Source organism: Aulonocara stuartgranti (genome assembly GCF_965226115.1).
Source record: "Aulonocara stuartgranti genome assembly, chromosome: 16".
NCBI classification, from domain to species: Eukaryota; Metazoa; Chordata; class Actinopteri; order Cichliformes; family Cichlidae; genus Aulonocara; species Aulonocara stuartgranti.
In genome coordinates, this window is record NC_138952.1 from 6,494,332 (window position 1) to 6,513,575 (window position 19,244).

General features: G+C 39.7%; 1 protein-coding gene across 11 annotated transcripts in view; it reads right to left on the reverse strand.

The window, feature by feature from the left end:
• Nucleotides 1-19,244, reverse strand: part of LOC309691066 (tensin-1-like) — a 243,244-nt gene that overhangs the window by 155,679 nt on the left and 68,321 nt on the right. Inside the window, exon 1 of one of the 11 annotated variants that reach the window (XM_082508592.1) lies at nt 11,903-12,035. The exons of the other annotated variants lie outside the window; for them this stretch is intronic. Within the exon in view, the coding sequence (XP_082364718.1) occupies nt 11,903-11,917 (15 nt within the window). The 5' untranslated portion in view covers nt 11,918-12,035. Of the gene's footprint in view, nt 1-11,902; nt 12,036-19,244 lie in introns of those variants that run through there. 11 annotated transcript variants of the gene reach the window in all.

The following is a 19,244-nucleotide window of genomic DNA, read 5'->3' on the forward strand; positions in this document are numbered from 1 at the left end:
TTTAGTGGTCAGTGAATTATTACCAATGACACAGAGTTTTCAAAAGTTTTCAAAAGTTTGTAAGTTTTAGACACATTTTAATTAAGATTTTGTGTTATTGAGTTTTGGCCACTTAGAGGCAGCTAAAGCCCCATCACACAGTCCAGCGAAGTCACGGATTATGATAATCCCTCGTCGCTCATTGCGATCCAGTACATACATCTACTTCCACCTTTGCAGTTCAGGGTGGGGGGGCTGAAGTTTATCCCAGCTGTCACGGGGGCAAGAACCAGTGTACACCATGGACAGGGTTAACACAGAGAGACATAACTATTCATGCTCACATTTACACCTACGGCCAATTTAGAAACATCAATTTAGCCAATATGCATGTCTCTGGACTGTAGGTGTAAATCAGACTGTGCAGATTACAGGGATACAAACTTCAGCCATCTAGTAGATTCTAACCCAGGACCTTAGGTCTAAGGAGATTGTGCCAACCCCTGCACTGCTGGTCCCAGTCAAAAACGAGAAAGAAGCCAGGGAAACATCAAATGTGGAGAATTTAAATATTAAGACTCCTTGTTTTTGCCTGCTTTTTTATTCTATTTATTTATTTAAAATATTTTAGTATCTTTTCATAGCTAATAGAAGTAGACATCTCAAATCTCTCATTGAGAAGCCTTTGCTTTAATGAAACGCAGCTCCAGCAGCAATGCTTATCCTGTCACACTTGCACAAAAAAAAAAAAAAGGACCAAACACAAACTAACTGCAACTTAACATTCAGCACTTGAACATCAACAGTCCTGTGAGACTTTACACTGTCTGGCACACATGTTGATGGGACAGCACAGCTGACATGTTGCTGGAAATCAATTTGTTTTTGGACGTCATTTAACACCCCACTGTTTTTCTACATTCTAAAAAAAGATATAGAAATTACTACCTTAGCCTCTTAAATTATACTGTGGCAGAGCTGTAGGTGGCAAGACATTGGCTTTTTGACCACATGGTCAGCAGCTTGATTACCATCTGAGAAATGACAGGACAGGAAGCTTTGTTTGTTTACTTCTTTCTTCTTGCCCCCCATGTGTGAAATCAATCCAATGACCTTCCCAATCATAACTGTCAGAGAATGACAGAGCACTGAAGAGTTGTCCAGCAGAGCTTAGCTGTGCTGAAATAAAAGCAGTCACAGCACTGCACACTATGTTCTTGCATAAAGTCATCCTCCACATTATCTGTCAACACACTCTCATGTAACAGTGCATGATGCATAATTTATTTTTTTATAGTCATAACGCCTTCTATATACAGTAACAGAGGAAACTGTATCAAGTTAATGAATTTCTACAAGATACTCAAAGTCTTTTTTACCCCAGTCACATTATTTCACTATAAGGCCACCAAAAATCAAACAGAAACTAAGTGCAGCAGCAGCACCCACTGGTGGTTTTTGAACAAACTGCATCCCTGATTTCTTATCAAGTATTTGTTCAAACGGCGATCGGCCAAAACAATTAAAACCAACGCCCAACTATTGTCCAGGTTCCCCTTTTGCCACCAAAACAGCTCTAACCTGTTGGGGTGTGGACGTCATTGGGGGTATCTGACACTGCTTTGTTTCCAGTGGTTGGACCCTACGTGGATCGGGCTTGTTGTGGTGCAGCCCACAGATGTTCAGTTTGATCTGGGGAGTTTGAAGTTAGGTCAGCTCGGGTTCACGAGCAGGTTTGCGGTGTGGCTGGATGCCCTGTCCTGCTGGAAGTGCTGCACAGATATCCTAGATAGACCTCTCTGCATTGAATCATACCTGTTATTAACCTCTGTCTCTCTTCCACAGCATGTCTTTTATCCTGTCTTCCTTCTCTCACCCCAACCGGTCGCAGCAGATGGCCCGGCCCCTCCCTGAGCCTGGTTCTGCCGGAGGTTTCTTCCTGTTAAAAGGGAGTTTTTCTTTCCCACTGTCGCCAAAGTGCTTGCTCATAGGGGGTCATATGATTGTTGGGTTTTTCTCTGTATCTATGAAGCGTCTTGAGGCGACTTTTGTTGTGATTTGGCGCTATATAAATAAAATTGAATTGAATTGAATATCAAAGTAACATCCAGAAGAATGGCAGCTTTTTGTAACAGGATGAATTATATTACTCATTTCACCTGTTAGTGGTTTTAATGTTGTGGCTGTTTGGTGTAGCCCGGCGATAAATTATAAAGCGGGACTACAGAGACTGAGGGATTGTAATGCAGGAAAGGAAAGAAGGGCAAATTTCTACGACTAATCAGATCACTCAATTTGTTTTAGTACATCTTTAACCTTGACCATTTCGGTTTCTTTTGTAAAACCAGAGCCAAGAGCGGACAGCGAGACAATTAAGAAGATTAACTGCTGTCGGATCACTGTCCTTGAACCACGTAAAGACGGATAAACAGCTGAGTGAGATCAAAGCTGCCCAGCCTGTTACAACGGGCTCAAAACAAGAGACAGAAGGAAAAAAAGACTGAACTGATAAAAGAAGAAAAAATAAGCAAAGGCTATCAGACATGGATGAAAAAGAGGGCGGGAGAAACAAAAAACCCCTGAAAAAACAAACAAACAAAAAAAAAAAAACAGGGGTCTGTAGTCAGTGATCACATAGATGAAGATAGTAGATAAGCAGGCGGATAAAGGGAGAGTGAATGTGCAAACAGCAGAGGGGTGTGTTCTGTGATCTTGGCCGATGTCCTGACGTGCTACATGAAGGGGAGTTCACTTGTTGACAGACAGAGGAAGAACACACTCCAGCAGGCCACACACACACACACATGCACGCGCGCACACACACACACACACACACACACACACACACACACACACACACACACACCCCTGTGACTCCCATCTGTTGCAAACAATGCAGGCCCGCCGCCCTCCCTTTGAGAACGCTCACATGTGTGTGCACGTTTTTCCTCTGTTCTTTCTGCTGAGAGGAAGGACCGTCCGCCCAACACCAGAACACACCGACCCATGAAAGCAACAATAACACGGCTGCAGTACACGATGTGAGGCATTTCAGGGTGGTCAGGCCTATTCTTTAAAAAACTCTAAGGTTCATTAGTGAAAAGGCCCTTTAAAGCCATAGATGACCCAGGTGACTCCATCTGTTATGTCCCTTATTACATAGCAATACTAATAACAAATAACACTTGCTCGTTTTTCCACTTTCTAACACATCAGCTTTGAGGACCAATTGTTCACTTTCTTTCTGACATGTCCCACCCACTAAAAGGTGTCAGCGTTATTCACCTCACCTGTGAGTGGTGAGGTCGGGGCATGTTAAGGCCAGATTTAATGCTCTTTTTAAGCAGTTATCACATAAATAATAAAATGCATTAGCATTGGTTATCCAAATATCCTCTCCACCTACACAGATTCACCCAAATGCACAGTAAACTTATTTCTACAACTCTCTCTCTGCATTCCTAATACTTGCAATCTCTTCAGAGTATATGACTTGGATTTTTAATAGCAATTACAAATTAATGAAAAGAAACCAACCAAAGCAAAGCCATGAGGATCTGATCTTCCTATTAGAGCCTTTAATATCCTCCAGGGGAAATAAGTAGCAAGCACAGCAAACAAACTGTTCAAATTCACACACACAAAAAAAATCTTGTCATGATAAGAAATTCGTTTTATACTTCTGACCAGAATGAGATAAGATATATTACAGGATCTATTCTGTTCGTAATAAGGTTGGATGATCTGATATCCTCGTGTCGGTGTTGTTCCCACATCATCATAATAAATGTTGTTCCAGGTTCAACATTGCAAGTGACCAATCACATTGTTGTGACGTCCCCCTTTTCTGCCTTTGGAAAATACCGCCTTAAAAAAAATCTACTTCACTTGCGAGAAGAGAAACCGCTTCTGTCCGCCGATCCAGGAACTTGAATTCTTTGGATTTCAGGATACTTTTCTTTAATAAACGGTAAGCATTATACATATTGTCCTTACAGAGGCGGTTTCTTTTCTCGCAATTGAAGTAGATTTTTTGAAGGCGTTTGTTTTTTTCGAGGTCGCGGATGACGTCAGGAGAAGGTGATTGGTCACTTGCAATGTTGAACCTGGAACAACATTATTTATGATGACGAGGGAACACCACCAACACGAGGATATCAGATCGTCCAATAAGCACATCCGCAATTTAAAGATACTGGCTGACAGATAATTTTGACGTCAAATAAGAAAGTCACATAAATCAAAAACTAATAAAATAAGCAGTGCGAGTACAATATTCAAATGAATGTTTCAAATGCAACAAAGGGCTGAGTGTAGCAAGTGGCTGTGTTCATATGAGGATGTGTGAACTAACACACTAAGCAGTGGCTGCTTTTACAGGATTAATGGTTCTATTCATCAACACAGGACCTACAATCAGAGAAAGTGCCATGTCAAGTCAATCTGCTAATATCCTGCTGTTTTGACGTGTCTGTGCCAACGCGCTTATCTCTCCAGCTCATCATACCATGCCAGGCTGCTGAGGATCACACAAATATTAAATTTCCTTTGTCATTTGGCAACTGCAGATCTTAATCACGAGAATAATAAATAACTTCTCATACATCTTCGGTCAAAGGCTGTGAGTCATTAAGTTTCATCAGCGATCACACCCAGTGTTCTCTATAGATGAGCTAAAGCTGCATCTAAATCTGTGGCAAGTTTCCCTTCCTGCAAAGCATGCTCATAATAATAACAAAGACAATGCACCATTGTTTAGAATGCATGATTTTTGCCATGTTCATCACATTAGTTTTCAGTGTGTTTGCTTTTTTAATATTATTTTGCTTTGATCTGCTGGCCATGTTTAGACATTAGGTTAAAGACAAAAAACCCTAACTGGTGCAGTTAAGGCACAAAAAAAACTGCTTGGTTTGGCACAAAAATAAAAAATAAAATAAATGAATAAGAAAAACTACTTACCGTAGGTTATGAAAAGATTGTGGCTGGGGTTACACATGCCCCCTCCTACATTGGACCTTGCACACTGAAAAGTTGGAAATGCCAGCTCTGTCTTTATAATGCAATGACCTGGTCCACAACCTGCCACCTTGAACATACTGTAAAGGTGACAAACTGGCAGCTTTCTAAAGCCTGTATACCTTGACTTGAATATTTTGGAATATCTGTCTCAGTTCATATTATAATCCTTCCAATACTATCCAAGCATTTCAGTCAAAACCACAAATGTAAACCTCGCTGTGGTGCAAGAGGAAATTCAAGAGGGGCACCAGCATCATTAACCTGCACTTTCTTGAAACCATGAGGTGAATTTCAGCAGGTAGACATTTCATTTTGAACCAAACTGACAGACTGACAAAGTGACACTGCTACACCACTAAAGTGTGGTCTTAACCCAGCCCACCTCAGCACTAAGCTATAAGCAGCAGCTAGAGACACCAAAAAAAAAGGTCAACTTCAATATAAAGGTTCCTGCCTCTTAAATTAACAAAATAAGACATCAAAATGATATTTTATTGAAGGTAAATACATCTAAAATACCAGCTGTACCTTGTTTTTGCTTTTCCCTGGCTTCCAGAAAGGAAAGATGCAATAGAAGAAAAATTTTGCCCAACTGAAGACGGTGGCGAGACACCAGCCTAGTCCGCCCATTCTCTCGTGGAAAAACAAAAAAAACAAAAACCTCCTCGCGTCCTCTACCGTATCCTGTATCTCCTTGCTTTGTCTCCCCTCCCTCTCTAGCCTGCCCTTCAAGAGCCGTGTCCAGAGGTGCAAAGACTAGCAGTGTGACCTGGAGAGAATCCCAGAATGGCTTTTCATCCAATCCAAGAAAAGGTACCTTTTTCTAGTGTTTTAAAAAACTGGAGATCCCATAAAGTGCACATTACTCGTAAATGCCTTCTTCGCTCTCTTGTCTAGCATCCCTACAGCATCCCTCCATCTTTCTGTGGATGCTGCAGGATCTGCCATTCAAAGCATGAGGAGGAAAAAGATTAGGAGAGGGGAACTCAGAAGTGGGCGGTGGTGGGATGGGTCAGGCAGAGCAGTCTGGTTAAGAATGAGGCACTTATAGTGATGGAAAAAGGAGGGGGGGTCTTAAATTTAATGTAGAACAGTGGGGGGATGGCTTGAAGAGAGAAAGAACAATAAATAAGAAATGTGTTGAGTGGACAAGCAGTCCGTCGTCACAGTTTAAATAATGATGTATACTACAAAGCTGGTATGCTCCAGCTGATAATTCAAGCGCTTCATGTTTGAGGTTTGCAGTGAAAGAACCTAAAAAGAATAAAATGAATGCAGTATTTGGACTCAGCGGAGGATGCTGGTGCATTTGGAGCTTTCAGGGTTTTTTTTTTTTAATGAAGACTGGCAGATTCTGACCAATCATAAATGGTGCATGGAGCCTCTGAACCAGTTTGCATCTTGAGTGATTAGTTGGGTGCCTAGCTTTCCTTATTGGATAAAGTGGAAGGCAATTGAAATCAATGGCTCCTAACTTGCTTTACATTTGAGGAAGAGCAAGAAAGTGTGTGCAATTACAAAAGGAGGCTTGTGATTATCCAAATTCTCTGCATTAAATTTGCAATTTCACCCAATTTAATCACTGATCATGAGACAATTTACCATTTAAAGAATTCAGAAAATGGAATAGTTGGCTCTTTATTTGGAAAACCTCCCAACCGCAGCTCACTTTCATTGCTTCCCCTCAGAGAACTCAGAAAAGAAAGACTGTGACTTTTTGGTGAAAAGGCCATAAGATAGGCCGTTAAGGCCAATTTGGGTATATTCTTAGCTTTTTGTTCCCGCTCTGTGGTTTGTTACAGTCAGCCTTTTCCATAGCCTGCCACAGATTTTTTTTTAAATGTCAAAAAGATGTTGGAAAATGTGAAGATGGTTACACTTTGATATCTGGTGTGCCCATCTGGTATGACTTTAGTCCAGAAATCCCAATTGTTAACAAAAAATAACCCTAAGTAAATGAGACTGTACGTGTTCAAGGAGTTTATCCTAAAAAATACACTTACACAATAGCAAACTTTTTACACTACAATGAACAACCCCAGGAAGCAACAAACATTTGTACATGTACAAATTAAGAGTCACTTCTTACAATCAAAATAATTTCGCATTGGAACAAGATAACTTTACATGTAAATGAATGCAAAAAACGAGAGTGAAACATGGCAAATATTTAGCAAATTACCAGTAAATGTTGTTGTTAAGCTGTCAGATGTATTTAAGTAAAGCTTAATAATTAAGTTGGACTCTTATCAGTTTGATAGCAGGTAATTATTTAGCTTACCCACATAAATGATTTCCATCAAACCTGCTGAAAAAAGAAACTGTTCAATACCAACCTAACCAAGTCTAACTAATCAGTTCAAGCCTTGATTGTGCTTTGCTGCTGACCCGATGGCCCAGTAGGTGTACCAGATGCACTCCATTTAAGTTGGCTTAAAGTCTATTGGCTGGGGTGAATGCATTGTTGGTCTAAAGCAAGTTCTTAGCAGGAGCAGCAGGCGTGTGGACATCCGCACGGACCCTCGAATTCATCACCTAATGATGAAATGTATATCACTCAGACTCACGCGGACCCTTGAAGACTTATGTGATAAGTATCCTAGCTCAACTATCCATTAGCAAGTTAGCTACCTTTTCCCCCCCATTTATTTATTTTTTTCAACAGATTAAGAGTTTAAAGGTTTGAGTGATATAACCCTACAACTCCCTGCAAAAATTTTTAACACCTCGAGAGTTAAAACTTTCAGGATTTTATGCTCCAGGAGATCAAATTTAATGATTTGTTTCCCTAGTTTACTCACCCATCTCCACTTTCCCAACTTCCCATAGCTAAAGCTGACTTGGACACATTTAGCTTACTTAAGCATTTCTGACAAGCATTCATTTTAAACATAAATGTCCTGATATATGGACAGATGCTTTGTGTATTATAGAGAAAACAAAACTGCCTGGGGAAACTACAAGACCTCACTGCAAAAATGTCGATATGATGTGTGACGAGCAATTACATTCATGTTTATGCAGCCTAAGACTCAGGGTGTAGAAGAGAGAATACAAATTCTAAGCATATAAATAAAAATGCAAACAAAGCACAAATAAGATTCCAGTTTACTTTGCTGCACAAGCAGTGTGCTTGTTCTGAAGACACTTGCAGATTTCTACAAATTTTAACATTTCAGTTACTGAAACACAAAAGGGACCATTTATGTATCAAAGAAAAATAACATAACCAGAGGTTTCCAATAAGAGCAATACTGCACATTTTCCAGAGCATTTAGCAGATATGTTATTCTTGCAGACACTTTGAGAGTGAAGCTACTGTAAGTTCTCACGTGAAGGAAAGGTCTCACCATTACACCAACCTATCAAGAGCTTTAAGCTTACACAATACTGGCAAAGGGAGAGAAGTTCCAGAGAAGGCGCAGGGACAACACTATGCACACTTCCTGCCTCTCTGCGGGACAAACAATGGGCTGGTTTCACGTCTCAATCTGGCAACGTCAGCTCTGTTGTCCATTCTAGGAAACCAGACAAGAGGTGAGGGAGTGAAGGGTCATTGTTTCTGGGAGAATAAGAGGGGAAGTGGCTGGTCATGGTCTTAATGTGGGAGGGTTCACTGGGATGTTTTACTCACAGCTGGTGGCATCCATTTGTCACTTTAATTTGATATTGTGTATCAGTAAAATGCAGTGGATTTCTAAAAGCACTGATAAAGAAAAACTGTTTTAATGCCATCTGGGTTATACTTTTTTCCACCACTCAGGAATTACGTCATCCCATTTTCCCAGAACATCACATCTAACAATGCTGCGGGGCAACAAAATAACGTCTAGCATATGAACTCAACATTGAAAATGTAGCGTTTTATATTCAATAGGCATCGCCAGTTAGTCGCAGCCTTCTCATGAGACTTATTAAGTGCAGACGCTGCGCTGCAGACTCTTTCATCTTTATTCAATATTTTACATACATTTCAGCTGTCGGTAGTGAGTGCCAGTCTGTGCCCAAGCCTTCACTAAATCATGAAGGCCTTGCTGGTTATATCCAGTATGCACATGACTGCAGTAAGAGACCGTTATTCCTGTAAATACGCCCAGGATTTGTTAGCAATCACTGCATCACTAGAAGGCAGAACAAATCTACAATGAAGTTAACTAATAGCCAATAATACCATTTGCACTGGAGACCCATTTGTTTAAATATTCCACTTCATATTTCTGCCCCCAACAAAGTGGTTGTGATTGATGCTGCAATTACCTCCTGCCCCTCCCATTATTGATCTAAGGCGTTTTTGGGATCGAGAGCTTGGCGGCTTTAAGCACATGGCAGAAAGCCATGAGGGAATTAAGTGAAAGCTAAGCTCATTTCATCTTTTGACATAGCACAGAAACACTCCTCTATCTTAAGTCGGCAGATGGGAGCAGTTTTGGCAAATTAGCAATCATGGAAAATTCATGTGTGGATTGGTGACAGAATGGAAAGCACATGAAAGATGCTGGTTTGAGAAAAGCTATAATCCCAGCTGCTAACCCAAAGCTTCTTTAGGTGGAAGAAAGATTTTAGTTTTTACCTGCAGGCAACTGATACTACAAATCTGAATCTGTGTACGAGGTGAAATTTGGAAAAATGTTATTGTTTTATGGAATATTTTATTCCATAACACTTTAAAGGTAATTTGTTTGGAAAAAAATGTCAGTTATGGGTTGTTTTTGGTTGTTTTTTAGGGATTTGGTTTACGGAGGTCCAAATTTACTGGTAGGTTTAGGGTTTACAATGAAATTCATCAGAATTTATCCCATTTTTCCTACATTATTTTAGATGCATACGGCAACTATGAAGCTAATAAATCATAAGTGTACAGGAAGGACTCTCTAGCAACTTCAATCCTTTGTAGGGGAGTAAATTACAAATTCCAAAAAGGAAAGGGTGAGATATTTAACCTTTACTTATCATCTACACGAGCAGCCACCACACATAAAGTACACAAAGTCACCACTTCACCTTTGGAGGAACTATCAGTCTGCCACTGAGCAATCATCAGCTGTCTCATAAAAGCCCAGACGTGGCTGAAATGGACAAGCTGTAGGCCAAGGTGATGAAAGCGGTGAACATCCATTTTTAGAGAGACAGCTCTGTCATACCTCACTTTGAAGTCCTCAGTGTGAAAGTTATTACGGTCTGTGAAGCCATAAAGTAATTACTTCTGCGGACACCTCCACATCAGAGGACAGGACGAAAGAAATGGACGAAGCAAATCAAATCAAATCACTTTTATTGTCACATCACATGCATTTCTGGATGTGTATACTAAATATTTTTCTACGTGTGTGTGTGTGTGTGTGTGTGTGTGTGTGTGTGTGTGTGTGTGTACACATATTTTACAAATTAAATAGAGTAAACAATAAATAATAATAAAGCACAGACCGTCTCTGAGCGAGGTCAAAAAACAGACAGACGGCACAAGGCAAAGTGTTTGTCATAAAAAACATTTTATCAGGTTAAAGTACAGGAACAAAGTACTTCATAACAATGTCGACTTTTTTTAAGTGGACACAAATCAAAAGGGCAGAAACCACCTTTCAACTGCAGCCCAGTCTCACAACTAAACGTGAAACAGAAAAATGTATCTACTTTTTGTGTTCATCGGCAGAAATTATCACATTTTCCAGTCGGTGAACACGAATGTGGAAGTAATGTATTTCAAAAGGAATTTTGAGTCACAAGGACATATTTCTATAGTGAAAGCAGGGAGACTTCACCATGGCAACAAACAAAGAAAAGCTTTAAAAAGCGTGGCAAATCTTGTCATGATCTTTTTCCAAACCTAACCCAGTAATTTTAATGCCTAACCAGTAATAATATTTCTAATAATATATTTTAAAATGATGTGTAAAAATCTTTGGCTTCAAACTTTGGCCTCTAGCATGATCAGTAACACGAATCGCTACAGCTCCAACCTCTCCAACTTCTAAATATAGACATTTTGTTTTCTCTTTTTTCCATTTATTTCATGTTCAAAAGATTAGCGATGAGAGTCCAGGTTGTCTGCCATCCAATGCAATTCATTTATTTTAACAAAAATATACTTGGATCCTTGTCTATTACTTCTTACATTTTAATATTGAGGTATTTTCAAGGGGACTTTTATATATTTTAACACAGCTGAACTATGTTTCAAACAAAGCTCATAAATACAACACTTTTCACCTCTTACAAGTCCAAGCAATACTGAGCCTGAGACAAATGGAAACAATATAAGCACTGTGACAGTCAGACAGTGTCTTGTCTGTCTCTTTTTATTTCTAAAGCAGAAAGCAGTGCATAAAACAATAGGAAGAGCAGCTGAAACAACACTAGCAGTCACTTTCCGCTGTAAAAATGACATCTACAGCACAGAAATCAGCTGTATGTAATTAACCTTGACAGCAAATCAGACTAAACTGAACTTTTTACAGTTATCTGCTTTACAAGTGGAACGAAGGACCCTGTTAACAACAATTTTACAACCTCTAACATTCCATGAGAAACAAAAGCCACGACTCCAGCCAAAAGCAGGATAATGATTAAACCTTTCAGTTTTAAAGTCCTGCATGGACAGTTTGGATCAGCATGAGTCATCCTACTTTTTCACTCAATAAAAATGTTTACAAACAAGATGTAATACCACATGTGAAAATTGTTTTTTGTCAGCTCACTTACACAAAGGGGAAAACTGACAACAGAAATCAAAGAGGCCAAAAAATGTCGCAACAATCAGAGTTTGGAACATTGGAAAGTGGTTGAAACAGTAACCTGAAAAAAACAACAGCTTTGATGCTGTGCATGCTAGGGCTGACCTCAACACCAGGAGCAACACCCTGATCACCCACAGTTTAAAATGACATGTTGCAACAGCACTTACCAGCCAGAGGGACATCGCAGTTCACTTTGAAGACACCTGGGCAGTAATTCCCTTTAACAGATCCGTAACTTATTGAACACCGAGCTAGCTTTTCTGGGATTAACACAGCTCTGTTAGTCCCCCACAAAGTTGGATGCACATACCAAAAAAAAAAAAAGAGCCTGACAGTCTGGCCCTTATCCTGACATACTTCCTGAGCTGTATTGTTAGTGCAGGGAGAGGAAACACGCACCGTGGAAAGCCAGTGTCAAGAGATCATAACATGGAAAGTGAGAATACCAGGAGCTATTGTTTGTTCTGATATTTTTTTGCATTTCTTGTAATTTTGCCAAGGTCAGAGGTTAAGATAAAAACAGCCAGAGTTGCTCTCTAATAATCTGTTAGAATCTACAACTTTGACAGATGCTAGCACATTTCAAATCCAGCAAATTATAAAAACTAAAAATTTTACTTCAGAAAAAAAAAAGCTTAAAAATCATATAAAAAGTTCAATTTCTGATTTGTTACTTAAGACTCATCATTATTATTATTTTTTTTTTGGAGGGGGGGGGGGGGAAGCAGTAAGTATAACTAACTTAAAGACAAGCTAGCAAAGAATCTCTACATTCCCACAGACAAAAACCTGTATGTCAAAGATGTAGTCACTATGACCTCACTGACTATAAACATGAGCATTTTTGTCACCATCACAAGAAAGTGAGAAACCAAGGACCTTATGGTTCGACAGTGGAGATATAAACCACAATATTTCTGAGTCTTACTGTATACCATGAAGTTATCTTGTATTTTACTCAAAATGGGACCATAAATTACAAAATTAACATCAAGCTGTAGCAACTAAAACTTGAAATCAGAGATAGCATCAGCAAATCAGGAAAACTATTACTGATTTCATTAATTAAAAAAGCAGTGGGGTCATTTTCTCATATATTTTCATACAGTTCAGACTTCTTTTGCAGCCAACAGTTGTCCCCTGTTGGCCATTAGAAAAAACATGCAGGTTCAAGGCACTTAAGCATTGGATGACAAACAAAAAGTTAATTGCATTATCTTCAACAGTAATACTCCCATTCAAAAAAATCCAAATTTACGGCATGTTTTTGACTTTAACAACATTCTACTGAGGCTTCAAACCAGTATACTAAACTACTAAGACCATAAATCAAGACTTAAACTCAACAAGGCTTAATTTTTCAACCAGAGTTGTCACCCACTGCTGGCATTAGAAAGTCTGAAGATTTAAGGCACTTTATATGAAGCTTAAAACGTGTAGGTCAGAAAATTTAAGACATCAATAAACTTCACTAAACAGAAAATCTCATTCAAGACGTCGGTGATACATTTACCTTAGAAACAGCTCTCCTACTGTTTGATACTTTTGTGCAAAGTCCGGCACTCTCGCTTTTAACTAAAAGCCAGCTTCACCCCTTCACACAAATTCTAAAACACATCAACAATTAACCTAACATACTTTTCTCTGAGAACATGCAAAATCCACAGAGAAGGAGCGATAACAGGCGTAAGCATTGCTCCGCCATCTAACAGAGTTTGGAGAACACAGTTCTTATTTAGATTTAATGGGCTTAAAATCAGAGGTGAGCTCTGTGGGGCTAAATCTTTTTGAGATCTCCTTCTTCTTATAGATGGAGAGATTTTTGTGAATCTGGCAAGTTTGATGAATATAAGAATTTTTTAAAAGGGCTAACAGAGGAAAGTGCAAAGCTGAGAAGTGCAATTCTCTGTGGGTACTGTCTATAACATTATGCTGCCCTTTTTCCTTTTTTTCGTGTTACAGGAGGTAGGAAACTCTTCTAAACAGATAAATTAAAGCACTAATGTGCTGGCCGAGGTGAAGAGGTCGGCCCTTTGCGACAGAGTCTTTTCTTAAAGAACTAACTCCAAACTAAACAGCCTTCTCTTTTGTTTTTTTAAAACAGACCCTTAATGGAAACCACCTCAGGCCTGACAGATTCATTGCTACTTGTCCGTGAGTTAGGAGGGGACTCTTAGAAAGCAGAGTATGCAGACTGTGAGCAGCCCGAGTGGCATGGAACATTAACATCTCCCTCCAGTTTCCTTTTCTCTTCTCCACATGACTTTTACAAGCTTTTGAAGAAGGAAGGGAAATTTACTTTGCTGGGGGACCCAGAAAAAAAGAATGCCAGATTCATTCATTAAAGATGTAGACAGCCAAAAAGAAAAAAGAACTTGCTGGGTCTGCTGCAAATTCCTTCCACACTTAGTGGAAGGTACTTAACAATGTTTTAATTGCTTTTAAATGGTTTTGGAAGTGGGAACATCAAGGGTTGATCAAAGACACATCTAAAACACGAGTACCCATCAGCAAATTTTGCATGACGGTCTTCTTGCTCATCATAGATTGTCTGAACAAAATAAACATATAGTAATAATGTGGACTCCGGCTCATGTAGGTATTGTGGGTAATGAAAGGGCAGATAGGTTGGCTAAAGCAGCTGTTAAAAAAGTAGATATAGATGTACAGATACCATTGTTGAAAACTGAAGGGAAAAGTATAGTTTGGACAGAAAGTAAGAACTTCTGGCAAATGGCGTGGGATAATGAAACAAAAGGAAGACATTTATATAGTGTACAAAACACGATAGAAGTTAAAAAAAAGTAGTGGATTAAATAGTAAGGAAGAGGTTATTGTAAGTATACGAACAGGAAGTGAAGTAAGAAGAAAAGTCAGGAGATGGTAGTAGTGCAACGTCTTTGGATGCAAGCTGTCGTTAAACATGAAAGAAGAAGAAGGACGCATCTAAAACCTGCAGGACACCGGCCCTCGAGCCCTGGGTTTGGACACCATTGCTATAAAGGATGGATCCAGCTCTGGTGATGTCGCCCACTGATTTCTGAGATCCAATTCTTAAGCCTCAACAAGAATGTTTCCACCACCTTGGTTGCAAAAAAGCTAACGAGGTGTACATCTTACCGAGGAAGGGTTGGTCTGTTAAATCGCATGCTCAAAAGACTTGGGATTGACAACAATTGTCCTCCTTTTTAAAACTTTTTTTTTTTTTAAATTAAATTCAACATGACCCAAAACAAGTGACTGAGCCCATGAAATCAGCAGGAGAGTGTTTACATAGGACAGGTCAGAAAGCAGTTTTCCCCCAAAACACAGCTATCGCCATCTGGTGGCCTTCAGATAGAACATAACTTTTTAGGAACTTCGGCATTGGGTTTATTTTTTTCAACCCAGAAGCTACGTCCATTATTATACTGTCTTCTGGTTTCCCCCTTCATTTGTATTTTATATATATATTTATGTACTTGTTAACTTATCCATCTGAAGACCAGAGTTAGCAGAGTTAAAGGCATGGCCAGTATGACTGACAGGTGTCACCACCACTGATTCAAGACACTGAGCTGGACTTCTTGACTGTTTGTGTGGATTGCTTTCAGCACTTTGGTCAGTGGTTGCTGGGTTTGAAGTGTTTTATAAATTAAGCTGGCTAGGCTGGGCTTGGCCTTGCATCCATATAGTTTGAGGAACTATGCATGCTTGATAATCAAAAGGCTAGCATTCATTTATAACCATTACACTTCACCCCCTCCTCCAAACAAATACCAGTGAGTGATTTCATGGTCCATCCTTCACATTCAAAAGGTTTTTCCTATAAACAGAACAAAGTAAAAATGAATGTGTTTGAAAAACATTTCCGAAAAGTCTCAAAGTCTGTTTTTGTGATGGTATTGAAAGAAAAAACAAAGTTGCACTTTGTTTTCGTAGACCATCAACTTCCCACATCTATATACCCACACATCTAGCTTAAACACAATTTTCATAACAGTGTAGCGGCAGTAAACAACTATAAACACAATGACTGACAGCTTAAAGCATGAGAATGTGTTTCTGTCTGTGCATGTTGTAGTAGATGGAGGGATCCTGTGTGTGTTGTAAACACAGTGAAGCTCTGAGCTTAAACCATATAGGATTCATTCTTCCTAAAGCCTTTCTAAACCCCCCCACCGCTGGATCAAAGCCTGTGTTGTGGGCTTGGTTTGTGACGCAGGGGGGTTACTTTTCTGGCCGGCTGTTATTGTCCCTGAAAGTGCTAAGCCATGAGTGAGGCCTGTGTGGTGAATGCTGCTGCCAAGAGGAGTGTCTGAAATGTTTGTAGTCCTCCCTGCCATGTGTGCTGCGGATAAGGCAGAAGGCCTGGCTTTAAATTGGACGTGCATGTTGCATGACCTCACATTTGTCATGTCTGATTAAACCACACGAACCCCACATAAAAGCCAGCTCTTGCTTTAATATAGATAACAAAATACAACACTGACTGCCCCCTGCTGGCCTCTTTTCTCCACAGTCACCAAATGGATTAATTGTTTAAGGAAAGACAGAAGTTTCTGTCTTAGTGGCGGAAATCATGAACATGTTGCTCTCTATGCAAATGTTAGGAAGCCACATGGTTAGAGGCTCAGACTGTAAACATAGCAATGCTGCTTCAAATAAACACTAGAAGACCATTTCTATTACTGTGCCCTATTTCACTTCCAAATATGACCGCAGAACAACAAAATATGAAGATGATAAAACAAAACAAAAATAAAACAAAAAAAAGAAATGACACCAGGCACCAACCTGAGACTTTTGGGTCAAATTCCAAACCTTTGTAAAGTTTCTGTTTCTGCATTTTTCAACATTTTCAACCAATAAGATGTTAACCTTCACTGTGAGTGCTTAAATTATTCTACACAATCAAAACTAAAAGTGTGTTAAACAGAACACAGTAACCACCGGTCACTAGGGGACAATGTGTATTCCCCGACTGGTTGGCTAGTTGTTGCTGAAGGAAATCTGTCAAAGAGGGTGCTGAACTAAAAACCTTTTTGTAATTGCTTTAATTGCTATTAGGCTGCCATAGTTCAACATAAAGGGCATGAAAGATGGTGCGTTTTCTGCAAACACTCACCACTTATACTCCGAGCTGTGGGGAATCTGGAGAAAGTGCAGCACCAACCAAAAACAGATAACGTTCAGCTTCAAAGTAAAAGCTCTGTCTTACCATTTCTACCAAAACATTTCAAAATGGGCAACTTTGTTTTGGGTTTGCGTTTCACAGCTTTAATTACGCTGCTCAAGCAGCTTGCAAGCGATTGCAGAGATCCTGACATCTTCGAAGGTTGATAATCACAACAACCTTCTAGCAAGGAAAGCATTCACATAGACGTTCTCAATGCAGCACGATATACACCTGTATGCAACCAACTTCTCCTACCGACAGCCAACATCCATTCACCAGCCAGTCATGGATTACACACTTTTCCCTAGTGAGAGGTCAGGTGGTCACTGACTCGTTTCTAGTCCTGTGTGACTCCACTTCTGGACACCATTTACACCATCACCAGTTTTTCAGTCAAAATAGACAAACATTTAAAAACAAATTCTCTCAAACGTGCAGTCATTTTTTTTTTTTTTACTTTATTTAATAGAAAAATAGATTACTCTGCAATCGGTCACAGTAATACTACAGCAACTACCTCTGCCTTCACAGAAGTGGATGTCAAAGATGTTACCAGGTACGCGAAGACACCAAACGCAGCAGGTATACTGGGGACTTAAGAAAACAGAACTGTTGACTGACAGCTAGCGGTGAAATTTTACACACTGCAATTTTATACTCCATCTATAAAGAAATGACACTATAATAACAATATATTATTCCTTAGAGTTCCAGTTTAAATTCAGATCTTATTTTCATTGACGCCATTTGTTTCCCTTGCACGTGCTGTCACACTTCCAGAAAGTCATAAATGCAAGAGTGTTTGCAGCCTCCACCCTTTAGCCTTAAGATTTATACACTGATGACACTGAAAAATAGATTTCAGTTACTGCACTGTATAAAAATGAGGCTAAGATTACCAGCAGACCTTATAGAAGTAAAAAAAAAGTTTGTGTGTATTTGTCTGTGTGTGGTGGTTGTGGCAAGGACACCCTGCCTGTCAGCCTTAGATGTGATACACCCTCTGAACATGGAGCTGCATTTCTTCGCAGCACCCACTGTAACCCATGGCGATGGCGAGCCTGCCCAGCAGCCAGGCATTATGCAAATGTAAATCACGCTTGACTGGCCACAAAACTGTGTGTGTCCATCGCATGGCTTCACATTTCACCCAAACTTTATTGGTGCCAGTGGTCTTTTTGTCTGCTTTAATTGAATTAACTTCTCAGAAACAGACCTTTGCAGGAGAGCGATGGGACGTAGCATAGCCATCAACCCGGCACGGGAGCTTTTAACTGTGTTTATACTGGAATCATTTAATTCTTTTGAAGGAAAGGAGGGGGGGGGGGGGGGGGGTGTCTCATTTACTTCATTTTATAACTTGATAATTCTTATTTTTAAGAGCTACATGACACATTTGTCACAGTCACAAAGCAAATGCATCGTCAGCACCATCAGACTCACTCCCTTTGCTTGGAAAGAAAAAAAGAAAAGAAAAAAAGTAATTTAAGCTCCTGAAAAAATTTTTCCTCAATCAGCGTGCTGGCTTTAGAAATGCATTCCTGCATGAACAAACTATTTTCTGCCAAAGTCAGAAGAATTTATTGTTGTTTCACAGGACATTTTTGTCTCTGCTCCTCTCACTGGTTTACAGTGGGTGGGGCTCGCTTAGCCTAACTGTCGTCACATGTTCCTGCGCATCAATCAACATTTAGCAACATAAAATAAATCAAATCTGACTAAACCACAGCCACATAAATTAGCCTTGTTTTTAGGTTAATAGACGTAGAGGAATGTCACAAATTGAATGCCAAAAAATAAATAAATAAAATACAATCAACACACCATAAGTAACACTTTAATTTATGGTAATTATTCCTCAATTTGAAGCTATGGGCATTTTTGTGTAATTACGTGAGTAAGTCTCAGTTTAAGGTACAAAAACAGTCAATGGTAATGTCCCCATCTGCTGGTTAAAAAGCACAGCATCATTAAACCCACATCGAGGAGACCTGAGCTCCACTTTGAAGGGTCTGAAAATCTTCAGATAAAATGCATCACTCTGCTGTTGTTTTGACTACAAGGCGCTGTCTGAAAGAAGGAATGCGTTCATCCTTTCTTCTTTCACTTCGACTGCGGACAAAGTGTCGTGGTGTCCCACCCAGATGCCAAGCAAACAGCGTCACATGGTTTCCTCTGGCAGATAAAAGGGTTGTGGAAGTCCAAATGTTTGGCCAGTGTCTAAGATAATGTAGCGCAAACAGGTTTCTGCCATCTCTATGTGTTTGATTTATGCAGACTCGCAGGCGTGAATGGACTTGAATTCTGCAGGGTGATCTACGGTGGCATTTCAGTTAGATGTGCATCAGACA